At 49.3% G+C, this 27246-nt stretch overlaps 1 protein-coding gene across 1 annotated transcript in view; it reads right to left on the bottom strand.

Annotated features, from left to right (window-relative positions):
* Window positions 1-27246, bottom strand: part of LOC147107159 (doublecortin domain-containing protein 1-like) — a 731408-nt gene that overhangs the window by 6268 nt on the left and 697894 nt on the right. Inside the window, exons 37-38 of the mRNA XM_086008298.1 lie at window positions 2213-2322; window positions 819-884 (exon numbers count right to left, since the gene is read on the bottom strand). Of these exons, the coding sequence (XP_085864424.1) occupies window positions 828-884; window positions 2213-2322 (167 nt within the window). The 3' untranslated portion in view covers window positions 819-827. The remainder of the gene's footprint in view (window positions 1-818; window positions 885-2212; window positions 2323-27246) is intronic.

Genomic DNA, 27246 nt, shown 5'->3' with positions numbered 1-27246 from the left:
TAGGAGTGTGTCAGTATTTACAGAGGATCCTGGGAGTGTGTCAATGTTTACAGAGGATCCTGGGAGTGTGTCAGTATTTATAGAGGATCCTGGGAGTGTGTCAATATTTACAGAGGATCCTGGGAGTGTGTCAATGTTTACAGAGGATCCTGGGAGTGTGTCAGTATTTATAGAGGATCCTGGGAGTGTGTCAATATTTACAGAGGATCCTGGGAGTGTGTCAATGTTTACAGAGGATCCTGGGAGTGTGTCAGTATTTATAGAGGATCCTGGCAGTGTGTCAATATTTACAGAGGATCGTGGGAGTGTGTCAATATTTACAGAGGATCCTGGGAGTGTGTCAGTATTTATAGAGGATCCTGGGAGTGTGTCAATATTTACAGAGGATCCTGGGAGTGTGTCAATATTTACAGAGGATCCTGGGAGTGTGTCAGTATTTACAGGAGAATCCCCCACAAATATAAGTTAGCAAATTGTGAGAAGTTGCTTGAATTTTATTAACTGGACAAAGCACATCGTTGTTATTTAACAATAAGCATCACAGTTCATATCAAAGCCTGTTGCTTCAATCAGCATTTGAACCTCCACCGTGTTTCATACTATTTATACAAAGCTACAACGTAAATATGCCCTGTCCTAATTCAAACCTATGGAATTTCAAATAACGGATTCAGACAATAAACAGGGATTTTTCCAGTCCCGCGATTATAACTCAATGAGAAACGTAAGCGTTGTGCCTGATCCATTGCAGATGAAAGCACTAGCAATTACATTAGGACATCATTATGGCAGAAGATTGATTGTGATTTGCAACTTACCTGTCTAGTTCATTCATTAATATCTCTGGCTGGGAGAAGGGCCAGAATAGGACTGGGAGCCTCAACCTGTGTAAAAACAATACTGGCTGAGAAGTGTAACAAAACACAGCTACTGCAAGAATAACGCTTTCGAACTTAATTTCTACACGCTTTCTCCTGATCACCCGCCGTAACTGTGGCCAACGAGCTGCGGAAAAGCCGGCATAAACAGTGTGCTTGCCATTTTGCCGGGGGTTCTGCAGCTCTTCTAGGTGTCAGCTGTGGCTCAGTGGTTAGCGCACTCTCGCCTCGGAGTCCACAGGTTGTGGGTTCAAGTCCCAACACTCCAGAGACTTGAGCACGTAATCCAGGCTGACACTCCCAGTGCAGTGCTGAGGGAGTGCTGCACTGTCAGAGGTGCTGTCTTTCGGATGAGACGTTAAACCAAGGCCCCCGTCTTTGCTCTCAGGTGGACATAAAAGATCTCCGGCACTATTTCGAAGAAGAGCAGGGGAGTTATCCCCAGTATCCTGGCCAATATTGATTCCTCAACCAACACCACTGAAACAGATTACCTGGTCATTATCACATTGCTGTTTGTGGGACAACTGTGTGAAAATTGGTTATATTACAAGAGTATCTGGCTGGAATTCTAATTTGATACATACACAGGGCTCCCGATGGCTAAAAATTTAAATGTTTAGAGATTGGGAAGAGTAGAATTCTCCTCTCCAGCCATTTTAATTAAGGTCAGACAGGTTGAGATTTGCCCAGAGAATCTAACAGTTTAGCCCCGCACTGGATTTACGCTCCATGCCGGGTCAATCCAGAGTGGTGGCAGATTGCTCCCCCCAGGGAGTCTCACTCCACTTCGCTCTGGAGTCGGGTTGAGACCTTGACTCTGGATGTATTCATTACAACAGTGACTCCACTTCAAAAGTACTTCGTTGGCTGTGAAGCGCTTTGAGACGTCCGGTGGTCGTGAAAGGCGCTATATAAATGCAAGTCTGTCTTTCTTTCTTTTTATTCTGCAAATTTAGTGTCCGTGTGAAGCGGTTTGCACTTTGCACTAACAATGAACTTGTACAACAACTTGCATTTATCTAGCGCCTTTAACGTAGAAAAATGGTTTCACCTGAATCTCCCAGATGTCCGGGGGGCATGCTGAAATGCAGTGAAACAAATGCATCGGGAACAAATTTTACACAGGGTTCATTCGACAGCCGTTAGGCCCCTAGCTGACATATGTAAGGGGTCTAATGTCTGGTTTAAAGGATCAGTGGCACATTAAAAAAACTGTCTAAAGTTTTCTCATTCCTGCTCCTGAGAAACAAATTTTCTTTGTGGAAAAAACTTGATTTCAAATCAATATTTCCTCCTTGCAGCGGGCACTAGCGCCTCACGGAATTCCATACCTGTGCTTTGGGATTTATTCTAGAAGTAACGACAATGTTGGTGGCATCTTGTCCCCGTTCTTTTCGGACTCTCGCGTAATTGGCTCTGACCTCCACCCGTTGGCGACTCGCTGTGGGAATGAGAAAGAAACTGGCGGTCAGTGACTGCCACCGTTCTCCGTTAGAAACTGCCTTCCACGGCTACGATGGGTGCTCGCTTCCCAATACACCGGGTGTGTAGACAATCGAAGTGCCAACAGACTGCCGATGAACCCACCTGGCACCATATTCGCATTGCAGTATACTACGCTGAGGATAAAACTCAACGCAAACTTCACATTTTAACCAATAAACCTTTTAAATTCAGATTAACGGCAATCTGTTGAACAAAATATAGCTTCAATGAAGCAACAACCGACAATCTCCTTTACACCACATAAACAATAACGGCAACTTGCATTTATATAGCACCTTTAATGCCATTAAACGTCCCAGAGTGCTTCACAGGAGCGTTATCAAACAAAATGTGACACTGAGTCACTTAAGGAGACAGTAGGACAGGTGGCCAAAAGCTTGGTCAAAGAGTTAGAAATTAAGGAGTGTCTTAAAGGAGAAGAGAGAGGGAGAGAGGTGGAGAGGTTTAGGGAGAGAGTTCCAGAGCTTAGGGCCCAGGCAGCTGAAGGCATGGCCACCAATGGAGGAGCAAAGGAAATGTGGGATGCGTAAGAGGCCAGAATTGGAGGAGTGTAGAGATCTCGGAAGGTTGTGGGGCTGGAGGAGGTTACAGAGATAGGGAGGGGCGAGGCCATGGAGGGATTTATAAACAAGAATGAGAATTTTAAAACCGTGGTGAATAAACGTCCTGTTTACATTTTATCCCGAGTCTGTCTGAGAGAGCGATCACGGTGATAATCTGATACTAGCGACTCACAGGCGGTGGTTATGGATGGGGCAATCCTGGGGTTTGCCCTCTAGCTAGAGGCAACTTCAAACTGCATGGACAGGCTAAGAGATAAAGTAAAAGGAACCAAGTGCTCAGCAACCTACAGCAATGTGTCTGTGGAAAAACTCGGCTGCCCGTGTCCTAACTCACACCAAGTCCCGTTCACCAATCACCCCTGTGCTCGCCGACCTACGTTGGCTCCCGGTTAAGCAGCGCCTCGATTTCAAAATTCTCATCCATGTTTTCAAATCCCTCCAGGGCCTCGCCTCTCCCTCTCTCTGTAATCTCCTTCAGCCCCACAACCCCCCGAGATATCTGCGCTCCTCTAATTCTGCCCTCTTGAGCATCCCTGATTATAATCGCTCAGCCATTGGTGGCCGTGCCTTCTGTTGCCAAGACACTAAGCTCTGGAATTCCCTGCCTAAACCTGTCCGCCTCGCTACCTCTCTTTCCTCCTTTAAGACGCTCCTTAAAACCTACCTCTTTGCCCAAGCTTTTGGTCACCTGCCCTAATTTATCCTATGTGGATCGGTGTCAAATCTTTTTGTCTTAAAATACTCCTGTGCAGCGCCTTGGGATGTTTTACTACGTTAAAGGCGCTATATAAATACAAGTCGAACTCCAAACCATCGTATACACCTTCACCGAAGCATACGAGAGCATGGGCCTTACACTAAACATCCATAAGACAAAGGTCCTCTACCAACCTGCCCCCGCCACACAGTACTGCCACCCAATTATCAAAATCCACAACGAGGCTTTGGACAACGTGGACCACTTTCCATACCTCGGGAGCCTACTGTCAACAAGGGCAGACGTCGATGACGAAGTCCAACACCGCCTTCAGTGTGCCACTGCTGCCTTCGGTCACCTGAGGAAGAGAGTGTTTGAAGACCAGGACCTCAAACCCAGCACCAAGCTCATGGTCTGCAGAGCAGCAGTGATACCCGCCCTGCTGTATGCCTCAAAGACATGGACCATGTACAGCAGGCGCCTCAAAGCACTGGAGAGGTACCACCAACGCTGCCTCCGCAAGATCCTGCAAATCCATTGGCAGGATAGGCGCACCAATATCACTGTTCTCAGTCAGGTCAACATCCCCAGCATTGAAGCTTTGACCGCGCTCGATCAGCTCCGATGGACGGGCCACATCGTCTGCATGCCCGATACGAGACTCCCAAAACAAGCGCTCTACTCGGAGCTCCGAAATGGCAAGAGAGCCCCAGGTGGGCGATGAAACGCTTCAAGGACACCCTCAAAAGCTCCTTGAAAAAGTGCAACATCCCCACTGACACCTGGGAATCCCTGGCCCAAGACCGCTGAAAGTGGAGGAGAATGATCCGGGAAGACGCCGAACACCTCGAGCCTCTTCGCCGGGAGCAAGTGGAAGCGGAGCGCAAACAGCGGAAGGAGCGCACGTCAACCCAAGCACTCCACCCACATGCCCCTTCAACCACCATCTGCCCCACCTGTGACAGAGACTGTAGGTCCTGCATTGGACTCATCAGTCACCTGAGAACTCATTTTTAGTGTGGAAGCAAGTCATCCTCGGTTCCGAGGAACTGTCTAAGAAGAAGAGATAAATACAAGCTGTTGTTGTTGAAAGGCACGATGTTAACACATTGGGTGCTTTGGGCTCTGCAATACATACAAGCGACGTAATTGAAAATGTCTTTAATAAAATCATAGAAATTTACAGCACAGAAGGAGGCCATTCGGCCCATCTTGTCAGTGCCGGCCAACAAAGAGCCATCCACCCTAATCCCACTTTCCAGCACTTGGTCCATAGCCTTGCAGGTTACGGCACTTCAAGTCCATATCTAAGTACTTTTTAAATGTGATGAGGGTCTCTGCCTCTGCCACCCTTTGAGGTAGTGAGTTCCAGACCCCCACTGCCCTCTGGGTGAAAACATTTCTCCACAAATCCCCTCTAAACTTCTGACCAATTACTTTAAATCTACTTCCCCTGGTTATTGACCCCTCTGCTAAGGGAAATAGATCCTTCCTATCCACTTTATCTAGGCCCCTCATAATTTTATACACCTCAATTAGGTCTCCCCTCAGCCTCCTCTGTTCCAAAGAAAACAACCACAGCCTATCCAATCATTCCTCATAGCTAAAATTCCCCAGCCCAGGCAACATCCTCCTAAATCTCCTCTACATCCCCATTACTGCAATCACATCCTTCCTGTAATGTGTTGACCAGAACTGTACACAATATTCTAGCTACGGCCTAACTAGTGTTTTATACAGTTCAAGTATAACCTCCCTGCTCTTATATTTTATGCCTCGGCTAATAAAGGCAAGTATCCCGTATGTCTTCTTAACCACCTTATCTACCTGTCCTGCTACCTTCAGGGATCTGTGGACAGGCACTCCAAGGTCCCTCTGATCTTCTGCACTTCTCAGTGTCCTACCATTTACAGTGTATTCCCTTGCCTTGTTAGCCCTTCCCAAATGCATTAGCTCACACTTCTCCAGATTGAATTCCATTTGCCACTGTTCTGCCCACCTGACCAGTTCATTGATAGCTTCCTGGAGTCTGCAGCTTTCTTCTTCATTATCAACCACACGGCCAATTTTTGTATCATCTGCAAACTTCTTAATCATACTTCCTACATTCAAGTCCAAATCATTGATATATACCACAAAAAGCAAAGAACCCAGTACTGAGCCCTGCGGAACCCCACTGGAAACAGCCTTCCAGTCACAAAACCACCCATCAACCATTACCCTTTGCTTCCTGCCTCTGTCAATTTTGGATCCAACTTGCCACTTTGCCTTGGGCTTTTACTTTCATGAGCAGTCTGCCATGCTGGACCTTATCAAAAGCCTTGCTAAAATCCATATAGACAACATCAAATACACCACCCTCATCGACCCTCCTTGTTACCTCATCAAAGAATTCAATCAAGTTAGTCAGACACGACCTTCCCTTAACCAATTCAAAATGTTATCTTTAATTGTGGGGAATTTGGGTTTTTTCTCCTTCTGTGCGTGGCATGCACAGCCAACATAAATTCCATTGCGGTTTGCTGAAGGCCAGCAGACGTCTTTCTGCAACGAAACTCCTCCACACGTTCTGACAAAACGGGGCAAACCTGCTGCAGGTCAAGCAGCCCTTTTCAATTTTGTCAGTGAAATCCATCGTTTGAGTGACCCTTCGAGGAATGCTGCGTGTTTCAGGAACACACAAATGTTTTTGCAGCAAATGGAATAATACCAAGGCTCACAGATTAAATTCTCTTCAAAGAGCAGTATAAATGAAGCCCGCGCTATCTGTCACATCCAGCAAGAATATGTTTCTATCAAACATCGTGTGAGGAACAAGTCTAATGAAAAGCTTGTTTTTCAAACTTTTTAAGGTCCTTTGGTCCTCATTAATAACTCCAGGCAATAGAAAAAGAGCAGCTGATCTTATCAGAGCCAGACTGGGATTTAAGCCAGTGGTCGCACTGCTTTCGAAACGTACAGCGCAGCAATTTTTTATTTTCAACTGACGGATATCAGTATCTCGAAAGAGACACTTTTCCAGAGTTGCTGGTAATTTTACAGAATCGTAACTCTGCATTATGGGGCTTCTTTAATACATAAACCCATTGTGGTAGATGGACTTATCTATAACTTTAATCTTGCAGCTTTGCACAGATGCTACAGTGTCTAAAGGTGCATTGGAAGATATTAAAGGGAAATAATTCGACAATGTCATGAGCTGGAGAGTGGGAATAGAGTGAGCTGGAGAGTGGAAATAAAATGAGTGGGAGAGTTGAAATACAATGAGCTAGAGAGAGGAAAGACAGTGAGATGGAGAGTGGAAATACAGTGAGCTGGAGAGAGGAAATACAGTGAGCTGGAGAGAGGAAATACAGTGAGATGAAGAGTGGAAATACAGGGAGCTGGAGAGAGAAAATACAGTGAGCTGGAGAGTGGAAATGCAATGAACTGGAGAGTGGAAATACAGTGAGCTGGAGAGAGGAAATACAGTGAGCTGGAGAGAGGAAATACAGTGAACTGGAGAGAGGAAATACAGTGAGCTGGAGAGAGGAAATACTGTGAGCTGGAGAGAGGAAATACAGTGAGATGAAGAGTGGAAATACAGTGAGCTGGAGAGAGGAAATACAGTGAGCTGGAGAGAGGAAATACAGTGAGATGAAGAGTGGAAATACAGGGAGCTGGAGAGAGAAAATACAGTGAGCTGGAGAGTGGAAATGCAATGAACTGGAGAGTGGAAATACAGTGAGCTGGAGAGAGGAAATACAGTGAGCTGGAGAGAGGAAATACAGTGAGCTGGAGAGAGGAAATACAGTGAGCTGGAGAGAGGAAATACAGTGAGCTGGAGAGTGGAAATACAGTGAGCTGGAGAGAGGAAATACAGTGAGCTGGAGAGTGGAAATACAAGGAACTGGAGAGAGGAAATACAGTGAGCTGGAGAGAGGAAATACAGTGAGCTGGAGAGAGGAAATACAGTGAGCTGGAGAGAGGAAATACAGTCAGCTGGACAGAGGAAATACAGTGAGCTAGAGAGAGGAAATACAGTGAACTGGAGAGTGGAAATACAGTGAGCTGGAGAGAGGAAATACAGTGAGCTGGAGAGAGGAAATACAGTGAGCTGGAGAGTGGAAATACAGTGAGCTGGAGACAGGAAATACAGTGAGCTGGAGAGGGGAAATACAGTGAGCTGGTGAGAGGAATTACAGTGACCTGGAGAGAGGAAATGCAGTGAGCTTGAGAGAGGAAATGCAGTGAGCTGGAGAGTGGAAATACAGTGAGCTGGAGAGAGGAAATACAGTGAGCTGGAGAGAGGAAATACAGTCAGCTGGACAGAGGAAATACAGTGAGCTGGAGAGAGGAAATACAGTGAACTGGAGAGTGGAAATACAGTGAGCTGGAGAGAGGAAATACAGTGAGCTGGAGAGAGGAAATGCACTGAGCTGGAGAGTGGAAATACAGTGAGCTGGAGACAGGAAATACAGTGAGCTGGAGAGAGGAAATACAGTGAGCTGGAGAGAGGAAATACAGTCAGCTGGACAGAGGAAATACAGTGAGCTGGAGAGAGGGAATACAGTGAACTGGAGAGTGGAAATACAGTGAGCTGGAGAGAGGAAATACAGTGACCTGGAGAGAGGAAATGCAGTGAGCTGGAGAGTAGAAATAGAGTGAGCCGGAGAGAGGAAATACAGTGACCTGAATATAGGAAGTACAGTGAGCTGGAGAGAGGTAATACAGTGACCTGAATATAGGAAATACAGTGAGCTGGAGAGAGGAAATACAGTGAGCTGGAGAGAGGAAATAAAATGAGCTGGAGAGAGGAAATACAGTGAGCTGGAGAGAGGAAATACAGTGAGCTGAATATAGGAAATACAGTGAGCTGAATATAGGAAATACAGTGAGCTGGAGAGAGGAAATACAGTGAGCTGGAGAGAGGAAATACTGTGAGCTGGAGAGAGGAAATACAATGAGCTGGAGAGAGGAAATACAGTGAGCTGGAGAGTGGAAATACAGTGAGCTGGAGAGAGGAAATACAGTGAGCTGGAGAGTGGAAATACAAGGAACTGGAGAGAGGAAATACAGTGAGCTGGAGAGAGGAAATACAGTGAGCTGGAGAGAGGAAATACAGTGAGCGGGAGAGAGGAAATACAGTCAGCTGGACAGAGGAAATACAGTGAGCTGGAGAGAGGAAATACAGTGAACTGGAGAGTGGAAATACAGTGAGCTGGAGAGAGGAAATACAGTGAGCTGGAGAGAGGAAATACAGTGAGCTGGAGAGTGGAAATACAGTGAGCTGGAGACAGGAAATACAGTGAGCTGGAGAGGGGAAATACAGTGAGCTGGTGAGAGGAATGACAGTGACCTGGAGAGAGGAAATGCAGTGAGCTTGAGAGAGGAAATGCAGTGAGCTGGAGAGAGGAAATGCACTGAGCTGGAGAGTGGAAATACAGTGAGCTGGAGACAGGAAATACAGTGAGCTGGAGAGAGGAAATACAGTGTGCTGGAGAGAGGAAATACAGTGAGCTGGAGAGAGGAAATACAGTCAGCTGGACAGAGGAAATACAGTGAGCTGGAGAGAGGAAATACAGTGAACTGGAGAGTGGAAATACAGTGAGCTGGAGAGAGGAAATACAGTGAGCTGGAGAGAGGAAATGCACTGAGCTGGAGAATGGAAATACAGTGAGCTGGAGACAGGAAATACAGTGAGCTGGAGAGAGGAAATACAGTGAGCTGGAGAGAGGAAATACAGTCAGCTGGACAGAGGAAATACAGTGAGCTGGAGAGAGGGAATACAGTGAACTGGAGAGTGGAAATACAGTGAGCTGGAGAGAGGAAATACAGTGACCTGGAGAGAGGAAACGCAGTGAGCTGGAGAGTAGAAATAGAGTGAGCTGGAGAGAGGAAATACAGTGACCTGAATATATGAAATACAGTGAGCTGGAGAGAGGTAATACAGTGACCTGAATATAGGAAATACAGTGAGCTGGAGAGAGGAAATACAGTGAGCTGGAGAGAGGAAATAAAATGAGCTGGAGAGAGGAAATACAGTGAGCTGGAGAGAGGAAATACAGTGAGCTGAATATAGGAAATACAGTGAGCTGAATATAGGAAATACAGTGAGCTGGAGAGAGGAAATACAGTGAGCTGGAGAGAGGAAATACAGTGAGCTGGAGAGAGGAAATAGAGGGAGCTGGAGAGAGGAAATGCAGTGAGCTGGAGAGAGGAAATACAGTGAGCTGGAGAGAGGAAATACAGTGAGCTGGAGAGAGGAAATACAGTGAGCTGGAGAGCGAAATACAGTGAGCTGGAGAGAGGAAATACAGTGAGCTGGAGAGAGGAAATACAGTGAGCTGGAGAGAGGAAACACAGTGAGCTGGAGAGAGGAAATACAGTGAGCTGGAGAGAGGAAATACAGTGAACTGGAGAGTGGAAATACAGTGAGCTGGAGAGAGGAAATACAGTGAGCTGAAGAGTGGAAATACAGTGAGCTGCAGAGCGGAAATACAGTGAGCTGGAGAGAGGAAATACAGTGAGCTGGAGAGAGGAAAATCAGTGAGCTGGAGAGAGGAAATACAGTGAGCTGGACAGAGGAAATACAATGAGCTGGAGAGCGGAAATACAGTGAGCTGGAGAGGGGAAATACAGTGAGCTGGACAGTGGAAATACAGTGAACAGGAGAGAGGAAATACAGTGATCTGGAGAGCGAAATACAGTGAGCTGGAGAGGGGAAATACAGTGAAATGGAGTGAGGAAATACAGAGCTGGAGAGTGGAAATACAGTGAGCTGGAGAGTGGAAATACAGTGAACTGCAGAGAGGAAATACAGTGAGCTGGAGAGTGGAAGTACAGTGAGATGGAGAGAGGAAATACAGTGAGCTGGAGCGAGGAAATACAGTGAGCTGGAGAGTGGAAATACAGTGAGCTGGAGAGTGGAAATACAGTGAGCAGGAGAGAGGTAAAACAGTGAGCTGGAGAGAGGAAATACAGTGAGCTGGAGAGAGGAAATACAGTGAGCTGGAGAGAGGAAATACAGTGAGCTGGAGAAAGGAAATACAGTGAGCTGGAGAGTGGAAATACAGTGAGCTGGAGAGAGGAAATACAGTGAGCTGGAGAGAGGAAACACAGTGAGATGGAGAGTGGAAATACAGCGAGCTGGAGAGAGGAAATACAGTGAGCTGGAGAGAGGAAATACAGTGAGCTGGAGAGTGGAAATACAGTGAGCTGGAGAGAGGAAATACAGTGAGCTGGAGAGAGGAAATACAGTGAGCTGGAGAGTGGAAATACAGTGAGCTGGAGAGAGGAAATACAGTGAGCTGGAGAGAGGAAATACAGTGAGCTGTAGAGTGGAAATACAATGAGCTGGAGAGTGGAAATACAGTGAACTGGAGAGAGGAAATACAGTGAACTGGAGAGAGGAAATACAGTGAGCTGGAGAGAGGAAATACAGTGAACTGGAGAGAGGAAATACAGTGAGCTGGAGAGAGGAAATACAGTGAACTGGAGAGTGGAAATACAGTGAACTGGAGAGTGGAAATACAGTGAGCTGGAGAGAGGAAATACAGTGAGCTGGAGAGAGGAAATACAGTGAGCTGGAGAGTGGAAATACAGTGAGCTGGAGAGAGGAAATACAGTGAGCTGGAGAGAGGAAATACAGTGAGCTGGAGAGTGGAAATACAGTGAGCTGGAGAGAGGCAATACAGTGAGCTGGAGAGAGGAAATACAGTGAGCTGGAGAGTGGAAATACAGTGAACTGGAGAGTGGAAATACAGTGAGCTGGAGAGAGGAAATACAGTGAGCTGGAGAGAGGAAATACAGTGAACTGGAGAGTGGAAATACAGTGAGCTGGAGAGAGGAAATACAGTGAGCTGGAGAGAGGAAATACAGTGAGCTGGAGAGAGGAAATACAGTGAGCTGGAGAGTGGAAATACAGTGAGCTGGAGAGAGGAAATACAGTGAGCTGGAGAGAGGAAATACAGTGAGCTGGAGAGTGGAAATACAGTGAGCTGGAGAGAGGAAATACAGTGAGCTGGAGAGAGGAAATACAGTGAGCTGGAGAGAGGAAATACAGTGAGCTGAAGATTGGAAATACAGTGAGCTGGAGAGAGGAAATACAGTGAGCTGGAGAGAGGAAATACAGTGAGCTGGAGAGAGGAAATACAGTGAGCTGGAGAGAAGAAATACAGTGAGCTGGAGAGAGGAAATACAGTGAGCTGAAGATTGGAAATACAGTGAGCTGGAGAGAGGAAATACAGTGAGCTGGGGAGAGGAAATACAGTGAGCTGGAGAGAGGACGTACAGTGAGCTGGAGAGAGGAAATACAGTGAGCTGGAGAGCGGAAATACAGTGAGCTGGAGAGAGGAAATACAGTGAGCTGGAGAGAGGAAATACAGTGAGCTGGAGAGTGGAAATACAGTGAGCTGGAGAGTGGAAATACAGTGAGCTGGAGAGAGGAAATACTGTGAGCTGGAGAGAGGAAATACAGTGAGCTGTAGAGAGGAAATACAGTGAGCTGGAGAGAGGAAATACAGTGAACTGGAGAGAGGAAATACAGTGAGCTGGAGAGAAGAAATACAGTGAGCTGTGTGGTAAACCACGTTCACTATCGTATCACTGTTAGTAGTTAGCACTGTTCACCACTGTTCGTTATAACTGTATCACTGACCACTATTGTATCATGGTACGAGGTCGCCTCTTGCCACACTGCTATACCTGGGATGACCACTGCCGACTCCGCCTTGGCTCCACCCACCAGGCCAGGTATAAAGGTGAGCGACTGGCTGGTATTCCTCCTGCTTGGATCGGATCACCCACGAGAGTGGGCTCTGTTATTTAGTCAATAAAAACCTTTCGTCACCTTCGTAACTCTTCGCCTTTTATTGGAGGAATTGATAGGTATATCAATTTTATTGACTAAATTTAATGATGTCCGACAACGAGTCACAACCGGCGGAGGAGCCACCAGCGCAGCTCCCAGGAGCACAGCCACACCAGCCAGCTTGGCTGCGAGCCCTCAGACCGCCGTACCTGGACCTGAACCCACGAGCAGCAAACTCAGCCGCAGACTTTAAACACTGGCTGGTCTGCTTCGAATCATACCTGAGAGAATCCAGCGTCCCTCAGGCATCCAAACTAAGTGTCCTGCAGGCACAACTGAGCCCGAGAGTATACACTCTCATCGAGGACATGACTCCCTACGAGACCGCCATCAACCTGCTGAAACAGAAGTACCGGACCCCGGTAAACTACATGTACGCTAGGCACCTCCTAAGATCACGGCCGCAACAGCCAGGAGAATCAGTAGCCGAATTCTCACAGGCGCTATATGCACTCGCCAGGAACTGTGACTTTAAATCGGTGTCGGCAGCCGAAAATACTGAAGATAATATCCGCGACGCATTCCTGAAAGGCCTACGGTCCGAGTACTCACGGCAAAGACTGCTGGAAGCTAAAGACCTCAGCATGGAAAAAGCTGAAGCCCTCGCTATCTCCCTGGAAGTGGCCCACCAAGATCAGGAAGCATTCACCAGGTAGTGCTTGCGACCCTGGGACTCGGGCCCGACCCCTACCACAGCACCCTTCCCAGCGCCGCCCCCGGGACCTACCTCTGCGTCGGCGTCCCGGACCCGACCGGCCCCGCCACCCCCGGCACCGGCCCCGACATCGGGCATCCGCGATCGGGCCGCCGGCTGTTTTTTTTGTGGCCAGGAGAAGCACCCGAGGTCGCGCTGCCCAGCCAAGAACTCCATATGCAAAACCTGCCTGAAGAAAGGCCACTTCTCCAAGGCCTGCAGGAGCGGATCCTCAGAGGCCAGCAGTGCCGCATGCGAACTATGGGGGCGGCCATCTTCGTTTAGGGCAACTGAGGCCAGCATCCCCACACATGAGTCATGGGGGTGGCCATCTTTGTTTAGGGCAACTGAGGCCAGCATCCCCACACATGAGTCATGGGGGCGGCCATCTTTGATTAAGGCAACCGACCCCAACAGTGCCTCATGGGGCCCTACCTCGTGGGAGACGCCATTTTACTCACCACGCCCGACCGCCTCGCCCGCAGATGACAACGACTCGCTCAGCTACACACTAGCTTCCGTCACCCTGGACCAAGCCCGCCCGCACCATCTGTCCAAGTCAATGATGGACATCAAAGTGAACGGCCACGCCACGACCTGCCTGTTCGACAGCGGAAGCACGGAGAGCTTCATCCACCCAGACACGGTGAGCCACTACTCCCTCTCTGTCCTACCAACGCGCAGCCGAATCTCGATGGCATCGAGGTCCCACGTCACGGACATCAGCGGCTACTGTGTCGTGACCCTGTCGGTTAAGGGCACGGAGTATAAAAACTTTAAACTCCTTGTCCTCCCCCATCTCTGCGCTGCCGTCCTACTAGGGCTGGACTTCCAATCCCACCTCCAAAGCGTAACCCTAGCATACGGTGGACCCCTCCCCCCACTCACAGTCAACAACCAGCAAACGTTAAACCGCCCACCGCGTAACACCTGCAGCCTCTCCACCCTCAAGGTCCCGCCACCCTCTCTGTTTGCTAACCTTACCCCTGACTGCAAACCCGTCGCTACCAAGAGCAGGCGGTATAGCGCCGGGGACAGAGCCTTCATTAGCTCTGAGGTGCGGCGCCTCCTGAAAGAGGGCATTATCGAGGGGAGCAGCAGCCCCTGGCGTGCCCAGGTCGTAGTCGTAAAGACCGGCGATAAAAACCGCCTGGTCATCGACTACAGCCAGACCATAAACAGATATACCCAGCTGGACGCATACCCCCTCCCCCGCATATCTGACATGGTCAATCAGATTGCACAGTATAAAGTATTCTCGACCATCGACCTGAAGTCGGCCTACCACCAACTCCCTATCCACCCTGAGGACCGCCAGTATACCGCCTTCGAGGCGAGTGGGCGCCTATACCACTTCCTTAGGGTCCCCTTCGGTGTCACTAATGGGGTCTCGGTCTTCCAAAGGGAGATGGACCAGATGGTTGACCAGAACGAACTGCAGGCTACATTCCCCTACCTAGATAACGTCACTATCTGCGGCCGCGACCGGCAGGAACATGACGCGAATCTGGAGAAATTCCTCCGTACGGCCCAACGGCTGAACCTCACCTACAATAAGGAGAAATGCGTGTTTAACACCACGCGCCTTGCCATCCTCGGCTGCGTAGTGGAGAATGGAATCATCGGCCCCGACCCAGAAAGGATGCGCCCCCTCATGGAGCTACCCCTCCCCCACTGCCCTAAAGCACTTAGGAGAACCCTGGGGCTTTTCGCCTACTATGCCCAATGGGTACCCAATTACGCGGACAAAGCCAGACCCCTCCTGAAAGCCACTTCCTTCCCCCTCACGGAGGAGGCGTGCGCGGCCTTCTCCCTCATTAAGGGAGACATAGCCAAGGCCACGATGCACGCAGTGGACGAGTCCATCCCCTTTCAGGTGGAGAGCGACGCATCCGACTTCGCCTTAGCCGCCACCCTAAACCAGGAGGGGAGGCCAGTGGCCTTCTTCTCAAGGACCCTACAGGGCCCCGAGATCCGACATTCGTCGGTCGAGAAAGAGGCCCAGGCGATCGTGGAGGCAGTACGGCGCTGGAGGCACTACCTGGCAGGCAAACGATTTACCCTCCTCACCGACCAGCGTTCGGTGGCTTTCATGTTTAATAACAAGCTGAAGGGCAAAATCAAGAATGACAAGATTTTGAGATGGAGAATCGAGCTCTCCACCTACGATTATGAGATCTTGTACCGGCCAGGCAAGCTGAACGAATCCCCTGATGCCCTTTCACGAATGACATGCGCCAGCGCGCATATCGATAGGCTTCAGACCCTCCACGACCAGCTCTGCCACCCCGGAGTCACCAGACTCTACCATTTCATTAAGGCCCGCAACCTGACCTACTCCATCGAGGAGGTCAGGACCATGACCAGGAACTGCCAGACCTGTGCGGAGTGCAAACCGGAGCTGGACAGAGGAAATACAATGAGCTGGAGAGCGGAAATACAGTGAGCTGGAGAGGGGAAATACAGTGAGCTGGACAGTGGAAATACAGTGAACTGGAGAGAGGAAATACAGTGAACTGGAGAGAGGAAATACAGTGAGCTGGAGAGAGGAAATACAGTGAAATGGAGTGAGGAAATACAGAGCTGGAGAGTGGAAATACAATGAGCTGGAGAGCGGAAATACAGTGAGCTGGAGAGGGGAAATACAGTGAGCTGGACAGTGGAAATACAGTGAGTTGGAGAGAGGAAATACAGTGAGCTGGAGAGAGGAAATACAGTGAGCTGGAGAGAGGAAATACAGTGAGCTGGAGAGTGGAAATACAGTGAGCTGGAGAGAGGAAATACAGTGAGCTGGAGAGTGGAAATACAGTGAGCTGGAGAGAGGAAATACAGTGAGCTGGAGAGAGGAAATACAGTGAGCTGGAGAGAGGAAATACAGTGAGCTGGAGAGTGGAAATACAGTGAACTGGAGAGAGGAAATACAGTGAGCTGGAGAGAGGAAATACAGTGAGCTGGAGAGAGGAAATACAGTGAGCTGGGGAGAGGAAATACAGTGAGCTGGAGAGTGGAAATACAGTGAGCTGGAGATTGGAAATACAGTGAGCTGGAGAGAGGAAATACATTGAGCTGGAGAGAGGCAATACAGTGAGCTGGAGAGCGGAAATTCGGTGAGCTGGAGAGAGGAAATACAGTGAGCTGGAGAGTGGAAATACAGTGAGCTGTAGAGCGGAAATACAGTGAGCTGGAGAGAGGAAATACAGTGAGCTGGAGAGAGGAAAATCAGTGAGCTGGAGAGAGGAAATACAGTGAGCTGGACAGAGGAAATACAATGAGCTGGAGAGCGGAAATACAGTGAGCTGGAGAGGGGAAATACAGTGAGCTGGACAGTGGAAATACAGTGAACTGGAGAGAGGAAATACAGTGAACTGGAGAGAGGAAATACAGTGAGCTGGAGAGAGGAAACACAGTGAAATGGAGTGAGGAAATACAGAGCTGGAGAATGGAAATACAGTGAGCTGGAGAGGGGAAATACAGTGAGCTGGAGAGTGGAAATACAGTGAACTGCAGATAGGAAATACAGTGAGCTGGAGAGTGGAAATACAGTGAGATGGAGAGAGGAAATACAGTGAGCTGGAGAGAGGAAATACAGTGAGCTGGAGAGTGGAAATACAGTGAGCTGGAGAGTGGAAATACAGTGAGCTGGAGAGAGGAAATACAGTGAGCTGGAGAGAGGAAATACAGTGAGCTGGAGAGTGGAAATACAGTGAGCTGGAGAGAGGAAATACAGTGAGCTGGAGAGAGGAAATACAATGAGCTGGAGAGAGGAAATACAGTGAGCTGGAGATTGGAAATACAGTGAGCTGGAGAGAGGAAATACAGTGAGCTGGGGAGAGGAAATACAGTGAGCTGGAGAGTGGAAATACAGTGAACTGGAGAGAGGAAGTACACTGAGCTGGAGAGAGGACATACAGTGAGCTGGAGAGCGGAAATTCGGTGAGCTGGAGAGAGGAAATTCAGTGAGCTGGAGAGAGGAAATACAGTGAGCTGGAGAGTGGAAATACAGTGAGCTGGATAGAGGAAATACAGTGAGCTGGAGAGAGGAAATACAGTGAGCTGGAGAGAGGAAGTACACTGAGCTGGAGAGAGGACATACAGTGAGCTGGAGAGCGGAAATTCGGTGAGCTGGAGAGAGGAAATTCAGTGAGCTGGAGAGAGGAAATACAGTGAGCTGGAGAGTGGAAATACAGTGAGCTGGATAGAGGAAATACAGTGAACTGGAGAGAGGAAATACAGTGAGCTGGGGAGTGGAAATACAGTGAGCTGGAGAGAGGAAATACAGTGAGCTGGAGAGAGGAAATACAGTGAGCTGGAGAGAGGAAATACAGTGAGCTGGAGAGAGGAAATACAGTGAGCTGGAGAGAAGAAATACAGTGAGCTGGAGAGAGGAAACACAGTGAGATGGAGAGAGCAAATACAGTGAGCTGAAGAGAGGAAATACAGTGAGCTGGAGAGGGGAAATACACTGAACTGGAGAGAGGAAATACAGTGAGCTGGAGAGAGGAAACACAGTGAGCTGGACAGAGGAAATACAGTGAGCTGGAGAGGGGAAATACAGTGAGCTGGACAGAGGAAATACAGTGAGCTGGAGAGGGGAAATACACTGAGCTGGAGAGAGGAAATACAGTGAGCTGGAGAGAGGAAACACAGTGAGCTGGAGAGAGGAAATACAGTGAGCTGGACAGAGGAAATACAGTGAGCTGGAGAGTGGAAATACAGTGAGCTGGAGAGAGGAAATACAGTGAGCTGGAGACAGGAAATACAGTGAGCTGGAGAGAGGACATACAGTGAACTGGAGAGAGGAAATACAGTGAGCTGGAGAGAGGAAATACAGTGAGCTGGAGAGTGGAAATACAGTGAGCTGCAGAGAGGAAATACAGTGAGCTGGAGAGAGGAAATACAGTGAGCTGAAGAGAGGAAATACAGTGAGCTGGAGAGAGGAAATACAGTGAGCTGGAGAGAGGAAATACAGTGAGCTGGAGAGAGGAAATACAGTGAGCTGGAGAGAGGAAATACAGTGAGCTGGAGAGAGGAAATACAGTGAGCTGGAGAGAGGAAATACAGTGAGCTGGAGAGAGGAAATGCAGTGAGCTGGAGAGAGGAAATACAGTGAGCTGAAGAGAGGAAATACAGTGAGCTGGAGAGTGGAAATACAGTGAGCTGGAGAGAGGAAATACAGTGAGCTGGAGAGAGGAAATACAGTGAGCTGGAGAGAGGAAATACAGTGAGCTGGAGAGTGGAAATACAGTGAGCTGGAGAGAGGAAATACAGTGAGCTGAAGATTGGAAATACAGTGAGCTGGAGAGAGGAAATACAGTGAGCTGGGGAGAGGAAATACAGTGAGCTGGAGAAAGGAAATACAGTGAGCTGGAGAAAGGAAATACAGTGAGCTGGAGAGAGGAAATACAGTGAGCTGGGGAGAGGAAATACAGTGAGCTGGTGAGTGGAAATACAGTGAACTGGAGAGAGGAAATACACTGAGCTGGAGAGAGGAAATACAGTGAGCTGGAGAGAGGAAATACAGTGAGCTGGAGAGAGGAAATACAGTGAGCTGGAGAGAGGAAATACAGTGAGCTGAAGATTGGAAATACAGTGAGCTGGAGAGAGGAAATACAGTGAGCTGGGGAGAGGAAATACAGTGAGCTGGAGAAAGGAAATACAGTGAGCTGGAGAAAGGAAATACAGTGAGCTGGAGAGAGGAAATACAGTGAGCTGGGGAGAGGAAATACAGTGAGCTGGTGAGTGGAAATACAGTGAGCTGGAGAGTGGAAATACAGTGAGCTGGAGAGCGGAAATACAGTGAGCTGGAGAGCGGAAATACAGTGAGCTGGAGAGAGGAAATACAGTGAGCTGGAGAGAGGAAATACAGTGAACTGGAGAGAGGAAATACAGTGAGATGGAGAGAGGAAATACAGTGAGCTGTAGAGAGGAAATACAGTGAGCTGGAGAGTGGAAATACAGTGAGCTGGAGAGTGGAAATACAGTGAGCTGGAGAGAGGAAATACTGTGAGCTGGAGAGAGGAAATACAGTGAGCTGGAGAGAGGAAATACAGTGAGCTGGAGAGAGGAAATACAGTGAACTGGAGAGAGGAAATACAGTGAGCTGGAGAGAAGAAATACAGTGAGCTGTGTGGTAAACCACGTTCACTATCGTATCACTGTTAGTAGTTAGCACTGTTCACCACTGTTCGTTATAACTGTATCACTGACCACTATTGTATCACGGTACGAGGTCGCCTCTTGCCACACTGCTATACCTGGGATGACCACTGCCGACTCCGCCTTGGCTCCACCCACCAGGCCAGGTATAAAGGTGAGCGACTGGCTGGTATTCCTCCTGCTTGGATCGGATCACCCACGAGAGTGGGCTCTGTTATTTAGTCAATAAAAACCTTTCGTCACCTTCGTAACTCTTCGCCTTTTATTGGAGGAATTGATAGGTATATCAATTTTATTGACTAAATTTAATGATGTCCGACAACGAGTCACAACCGGCGGAGGAGCCACCAGCGCAGCTCCCAGGAGCACAGCCACACCAGCCAGCTTGGCTGCGAGCCCTCAGACCGCCGTACCTGGACCTGAACCCACGAGCAGCAAACTCAGCCGCAGACTTTAAACACTGGCTGGTCTGCTTCGAATCATACCTGAGAGAATCCAGCGTCCCTCAGGCATCCAAACTAAGTGTCCTGCAGGCACAACTGAGCCCGAGAGTATACACTCTCATCGAGGACATGACTCCCTACGAGACCGCCATCAACCTGCTGAAACAGAAGTACCGGACCCCGGTAAACTACATGTACGCTAGGCACCTCCTAAGATCACGGCCGCAACAGCCAGGAGAATCAGTAGCCGAATTCTCACAGGCGCTATATGCACTCGCCAGGAACTGTGACTTTAAATCGGTGTCGGCAGCCGAAAATACTGAAGATAATATCCGCGACGCATTCCTGAAAGGCCTACGGTCCGAGTACTCACGGCAAAGACTGCTGGAAGCTAAAGACCTCAGCATGGAAAAAGCTGAAGCCCTCGCTATCTCCCTGGAAGTGGCCCACCAAGATCAGGAAGCATTCACCAAGTAGTGCTTGCGACCCTGGGACTCGGGCCCGACCCCTACCACAGCACCCTTCCCAGCGCCGCCCCCAGGACCTACCTCTGCGTCGGCGTCCCGGACCCGACCGGCCCCGCCACCCCCGGCACCGGCCCCGACATCGGGCATCCGCGATCGGGCCGCCGGCTGTTTTTTTTGTGGCCAGGAGAAGCACCCGAGGTCGCGCTGCCCAGCCAAGAACTCCATATGCAAAACCTGCCTGAAGAAAGGCCACTTCTCCAAGGCCTGCAGGAGCGGATCCTCAGAGGCCAGCAGTGCCGCATGCGAACTATGGGGGCGGCCATCTTCGTTTAGGGCAACTGAGGCCAGCATCCCCACACATGAGTCATGGGGGTGGCCATCTTTGTTTAGGGCAACTGAGGCCAGCATCCCCACACATGAGTCATGGGGGCGGCCATCTTTGATTAAGGCAACCGACCCCAACAGTGCCTCATGGGGCCCTACCTCGTGGGAGACGCCATTTTACTCACCACGCCCGACCGCCTCGCCCGCAGATGACAACGACTCGCTCAGCTACACACTAGCTTCCGTCACCCTGGACCAAGCCCGCCCGCACCATCTGTCCAAGTCAATGATGGACATCAAAGTGAACGGCCACGCCACGACCTGCCTGTTCGACAGCGGAAGCACGGAGAGCTTCATCCACCCAGACACGGTGAGCCACTACTCCCTCTCTGTCCTACCAACGCGCAGCCGAATCTCGATGGCATCGAGGTCCCACGTCACGGACATCAGCGGCTACTGTGTCGTGACCCTGTCGGTTAAGGGCACGGAGTATAAAAACTTTAAACTCCTCGTCCTCCCCCATCTCTGCGCTGCCGTCCTACTAGGGCTGGACTTCCAATCCCACCTCCAAAGCGTAACCCTAGCATACGGTGGGACCCCTCCCCCCACTCACAGTCAATAACCAGCAAACGTTAAACCGCCCACCGCGTAACACCTGCAGCCTCTCCACCCTCAAGGTCCCGCCACCCTCTCTGTTTGCTAACCTTACCCCTGACTGCAAACCCATCGCTACCAAGAGCAGGCGGTATAGCGCCGGGGACAGAGCCTTCATTAGCTCTGAGGTGCGGCGCCTCCTGAAAGAGGGCATTATCGAGGGGAGCAGCAGCCCCTGGCGTGCCCAGGTCGTAGTCGTAAAGACCGGCGATAAAAACCGCCTGGTCATCGACTACAGCCAGACCATAAACAGATATACCCAGCTGGACGCATACCCCCTCCCCCGCATATCTGACATGGTCAATCAGATTGCACAGTATAAAGTATTCTCGACCATCGACCTGAAGTCGGCCTACCACCAACTCCCTATCCACCCTGAGGACCGCCAGTATACCGCCATCGAGGCGAGTGGGCGCCTATACCACTTCCTTAGGGTCCCCTTCGGTGTCACTAATGGGGTCTCGGTCTTCCAAAGGGAGATGGACCAGATGGTTGACCAGAACGAACTGCAGGCTACATTCCCCTACCTAGATAACGTCACTATCTGCGGCCGCGACCGGCAGGAACATGACGCGAATCTGGAGAAATTCCTCCGTACGGCCCAACGGCTGAACCTCACCTACAATAAGGAGAAATGCGTGTTTAACACCACGCGCCTTGCCATCCTCGGCTGCGTAGTGGAGAATGGAATCATCGGCCCCGACCCAGAAAGGATGCGCCCCCTCATGGAGCTACCCCTCCCCCACTGCCCTAAAGCACTTAGGAGAACCCTGGGGCTTTTCGCCTACTATGCCCAATGGGTACCCAATTACGCGGACAAAGCCAGACCCCTCCTGAAAGCCACTTCCTTCCCCCTCACGGAGGAGGCGTGCGCGGCCTTCTCCCTCATTAAGGGAGACATAGCCAAGGCCACGATGCACGCAGTGGACGAGTCCATCCCCTTTCAGGTGGAGAGCGACGCATCCGACTTCGCCTTAGCCGCCACCCTAAACCAGGAGGGGAGGCCAGTGGCCTTCTTCTCAAGGACCCTACAGGGCCCCGAGATCCGACATTCGTCGGTCGAGAAAGAGGCCCAGGCGATCGTGGAGGCAGTACGGCGCTGGAGGCACTACCTGGCAGGCAAACGATTTACCCTCCTCACCGACCAGCGTTCGGTGGCTTTCATGTTTAATAACAAGCTGAAGGGCAAAATCAAGAATGACAAGATTTTGAGATGGAGAATCGAGCTCTCCACCTACGATTATGAGATCTTGTACCGGCCAGGCAAGCTGAACGAATCCCCTGATGCCCTTTCACGAATGACATGCGCCAGCGCGCATATCGATAGGCTTCAGACCCTCCACGACCAGCTCTGCCACCCCGGAGTCACCAGACTCTACCATTTCATTAAGGCCCGCAACCTGACCTACTCCATCGAGGAGGTCAGGACCATGACCAGGAACTGCCAGACCTGTGCGGAGTGCAAACCGGAGCTGGACAGAGGAAATACAATGAGCAGGAGAGCGGAAATACAGTGAGCTGGAGAGGGGAAATACAGTGAGCTGGACAGTGGAAATACAGTGAACTGGAGAGAGGAAATACAGTGAACTGGAGAGAGGAAATACAGTGAGCTGGAGAGAGGAAATATACTGAAATGGAGTGAGGAAATACAGAGCTGGAGAGTGGAAATACAATGAGCTGGAGAGCGGAAATACAGTGAGCTGGAGAGGGGAAATACAGTGAGCTGGACAGTGGAAATACAGTGAGTTGGAGAGAGGAAATACAGTGAGCTGGAGAGAGGAAATACAGTGAGCTGGAGAGAGGAAATACAGTGAGCTGGAGAGTGGAAATACAGTGAGCTGGAGAGAGGAAATACAGTGAGCTGGAGAGAGGAAATACAGTGAGCTGGAGAGTGGAAATACAGTGAGCTGGAGAGAGGAAATACAGTGAGCTGGAGAGAGGAAATACAGTGAGCTGGAGAGAGGAAATACAGTGAGCTGGAGAGTGGAAATACAGTGAACTGGAGAGAGGAAATACAGTGAGCTGGAGAGAGGAAATACAGTGAGCTGGAGAGAGGAAATACAGTGAGCTGGGGAGAGGAAATACAGTGAGCTGGAGAGTGGAAATACAGTGAACTGGAGAGAGGAAATACAGTGAGCTGGAGAGAGGAAATACAGTGAGCTGGAGAGAGGAAATACAGTGAGCTGGAGAGAGGAAATACAGTGAGCTGGAGATTGGAAATACAGTGAGCTGGAGAGAGGAAATACATTGAGCTGGAGAGAGGCAATACAGTGAGCTGGAGAGCGGAAATTCGGTGAGCTGGAGAGAGGAAATACAGTGAGCTGGAGAGTGGAAATACAGTGAGCTGTAGAGCGGAAATACAGTGAGCTGGAGAGAGGAAATACAGTGAGCTGGAGAGAGGAAAATCAGTGAGCTGGAGAGAGGAAATACAGTGAGCTGGACAGAGGAAATACAATGAGCTGGAGAGCGGAAATACAGTGAGCTGGAGAGGGGAAATACAGTGAGCTGGACAGTGGAAATACAGTGAACTGGAGAGAGGAAATACAGTGAACTGGAGAGAGGAAATACAGTGAGCTGGAGAGAGGAAACACAGTGAAATGGAGTGAGGAAATACAGAGCTGGAGAATGGAAATACAGTGAGCTGGAGAGGGGAAATACAGTGAGCTGGAGAGTGGAAATACAGTGAACTGCAGATAGGAAATACAGTGAGCTGGAGAGTGGAAATACAGTGAGATGGAGAGAGGAAATACAGTGAGCTGGAGAGAGGAAATACAGTGAGCTGGAGAGTGGAAATACAGTGAGCTGGAGAGTGGAAATACAGTGAGCTGGAGAGAGGAAATACAGTGAGCTGGAGAGAGGAAATACAGTGAGCTGGAGAGAGGAAATACAGTGAGCTGGAGAAAGGAAATACAGTGAGCTGGAGAGTGCAAATACAGTGAGCTGGAGAGAGGAAATACAGTGAGCTGGAGAGAGGAAACACAGTGAGCTGGAGAGTGGAAATACAGTGAGCTGGAGAGAGGAAACACAGTGAGCTGGAGAGAGGATATACAGTGAGATGGAGAGTGGAAATACAGTGAGCAGGAGAGAGGAAATACAGTGAGCTGGAGAGAGGAAATACAGTGAGCTGGAGAGAGGAAATACAGTGAGCTGGAGAGAGGAAATACAGTGAGCTGGAGAGTGGAAATACAGTGAGCTGGAGAGAGGAAATACAGTGAGCTGGAGAGAGGAAATACAATGAGCTGGAGAGAGGAAATACAGTGAGCTGGAGATTGGAAATACAGTGAGCTGGAGAGAGGAAATACAGTGAGCTGGGGAGAGGAAATACAGTGAGCTGGAGAGTGGAAATACAGTGAACTGGAGAGAGGAAATACAGTGAGCTGGAGATTGGAAATACAGTGAGCTGGAGAGAGGAAATACAGTGAGCTGGGGAGAGGAAATACAGTGAGCTGGAGAGTGGAAATACAGTGAACTGGAGAGAGGAAGTACACTGAGCTGGAGAGAGGACATACAGTGAGCTGGAGAGCGGAAATTCGGTGAGCTGGAGAGAGGAAATTCAGTGAGCTGGAGAGAGGAAATACAGTGAGCTGGAGAGTGGAAATACAGTGAGCTGGATAGAGGAAATACAGTGAACTGGAGAGAGGAAATACAGTGAGCTGGGGAGTGGAAATACAGTGAGCTGGAGAGAGGAAATACAGTGAGCTGGAGAGAGGAAATACAGTGAGCTGGAGAGAGGAAATACAGTGAGCTGGAGAGAGGAAATACAGTGAGCTGGAGAGAAGAAATACAGTGAGCTGGAGAGAGGAAACACAGTGAGATGGAGAGAGCAAATACAGTGAGCTGAAGAGAGGAAATACAGTGAGCTGGATAGGGGAAATACACTGAGCTGGAGAGAGGAAATACAGTGAGCTGGAGAGAGGAAACACAGTGAGCTGGACAGAGGAAATACAGTGAGCTGGAGAGGGGAAATACAGTGAGCTGGACAGAGGAAATACAGTGAGCTGGAGAGGGGAAATACACTGAGCTGGAGAGAGGAAATACAGTGAGCTGGAGAGAGGAAACACAGTGAGCTGGAGAGAGGAAATACAGTGAGCTGGACAGAGGAAATACAGTGAGCTGGAGAGTGGAAATACAGTGAGCTGGAGAGAGGAAATACAGTGAGCTGGAGACAGGAAATACAGTGAGCTGGAGAGAGGACATACAGTGAACTGGAGAGAGGAAATACAGTGAGCTGGAGAGAGGAAATACAGTGAGCTGGAGAGTGGAAATACAGTGAGCTGCAGAGAGGAAATACAGTGAGCTGGAGAGAGGAAATACAGTGAGCTGAAGAGAGGAAATACAGTGAGCTGGAGAGAGGAAATACAGTGAGCTGGAGAGAGGAAATACAGTGAGCTGGAGAGAGGAAATACAGTGAGCTGGAGAGAGGAAATGCAGTGAGCTGGAGAGTGGAAATACAGTGAGCTGGAGAGTGGAAATACAGTGAGCTGGAGAGAGGAAATACAGTGAGCTGGAGAGAGGAAATACAGTGAGATGGAGAGTGGAAATACAGTGAGCTGGAGAGAGGAAATACAGCGAACTGGAGAGAGGAAATACAGTGAGCTGGAGAGAGGAAATACAGTGAGATGGAGAGTGGAAATACAGTGAGCTGGAGAGAGGAAATACAGTGAGCTGCAGAGAGGAAATACAGTGAGCTGGAGAGAGGAAATACAGTGAGCTGAAGAGAGGAAATACAGTGAGCTGGAGAGTGGAAATACAGTGAGCTGGAAAGAGGAAATACAGTGAGCTGGAGAGAGGAAATACAGTGAGCTGGAGAGAGGAAATACAGTGAGCTGGAGAGTGGAAATACAGTGAGCTGGAGAGTGGAAATACTGTGAGCTGGAGAGAGGTAATACAGTGAGCTGGAGAGAGGAAATACAGTGAGATGGAGAGTGGAAATACAGTGAGCTGGAGAGAGGAAATACAGTGAACTGGAGAGAGGAAATACAGTGAGCTGGAGAGAGGAAATACAGTGAGCTGGAGAGTGGAAATACAGTGAACTGGAGAGAGGAAATACAGTGAGCTGGAGAGAGGAAATACAGTGAGAAGGAGAGTGGAAATACAGTGAGCTGCAGAGAGGAAATACAGTGAGCTGGAGAGAGGAAATACAGTGAGCTGGAGAGAGGAAATACAGTGAGCTGGAGAGAGGAAATGCAGTGAGCTGGAGAGAGGAAATACAGTGAGCTGGAGAGAGGTAATACAGTGAGCTGGAAAGAGGAAATACAGTGAGATGGAGAGAGGAAATACATTGAGCTGGGCAGTGGAAATACAGTGAACTGGAGAGAGGAAATACAGTGAACTGGAGAGAGGAAATACAGTGAGCTGGAGAGAAGAAATACACTGAAATGGAGAGAGGAAATACAGAGCTGGAGAGTGGAAATACAGTGAGCTGGAGAGGGGAAATTCAGTGAGCTGGAGAGTGGAAATACAGTGAGCTGGAGAGTGGAAATACAGTGAGATGGAGAGAAGAAATACAGTGAGATGGAGAGTGGAAATACAGAGCTGGAGAGTGGAAATACAGTGAGATGGAGAGAGGAAATACAGTGAGATGGAGAGTGGAAATACAGAGCTGGAGAGTGGAAATACAGTGAGATGGAGAGAGGAAATACAGTGAGATGGAGAGAGGAAATACAGAGCTGGAGAGTGGAAGTACAGTGAGCTGCAGAGAGGAAATACAATGAGCTGGAGAGAGGAAATACAATGAGCAGGAGAGAGGAAATACAGTGAGCTGGTGAGAGGAAATACAATGAGCAGGAGAGAGGAAATACAGTGAGCTGGAGAGAGGAAATACAGTGAGCTGGAGAGAGGAAATACAATGAGCAGGAGAGAGGAAATACAGTGAGCTGGAGAGAGGACATACAGTGAGCTGGAGAGAGGAAATACAGTGAGCTGAATATAGGAAATACAGTGAGCTGAATATAGGAAATACAGTGAGCTGGAGAGAGGAAATACAGTGAGCTGGAGAGAGGAAAAACAG

This window comes from Somniosus microcephalus, chromosome 15, assembly GCF_052327205.1.
Source record: "Somniosus microcephalus isolate GS21.2 chromosome 15, FLI_Smic_1.0, whole genome shotgun sequence".
Classification (NCBI taxonomy): domain Eukaryota; kingdom Metazoa; phylum Chordata; class Chondrichthyes; order Squaliformes; family Somniosidae; genus Somniosus; species Somniosus microcephalus.
The sequence above is the reverse complement of the archived record's forward strand: the minus strand, read 5'-3'. Positions and strand labels throughout refer to the sequence as shown.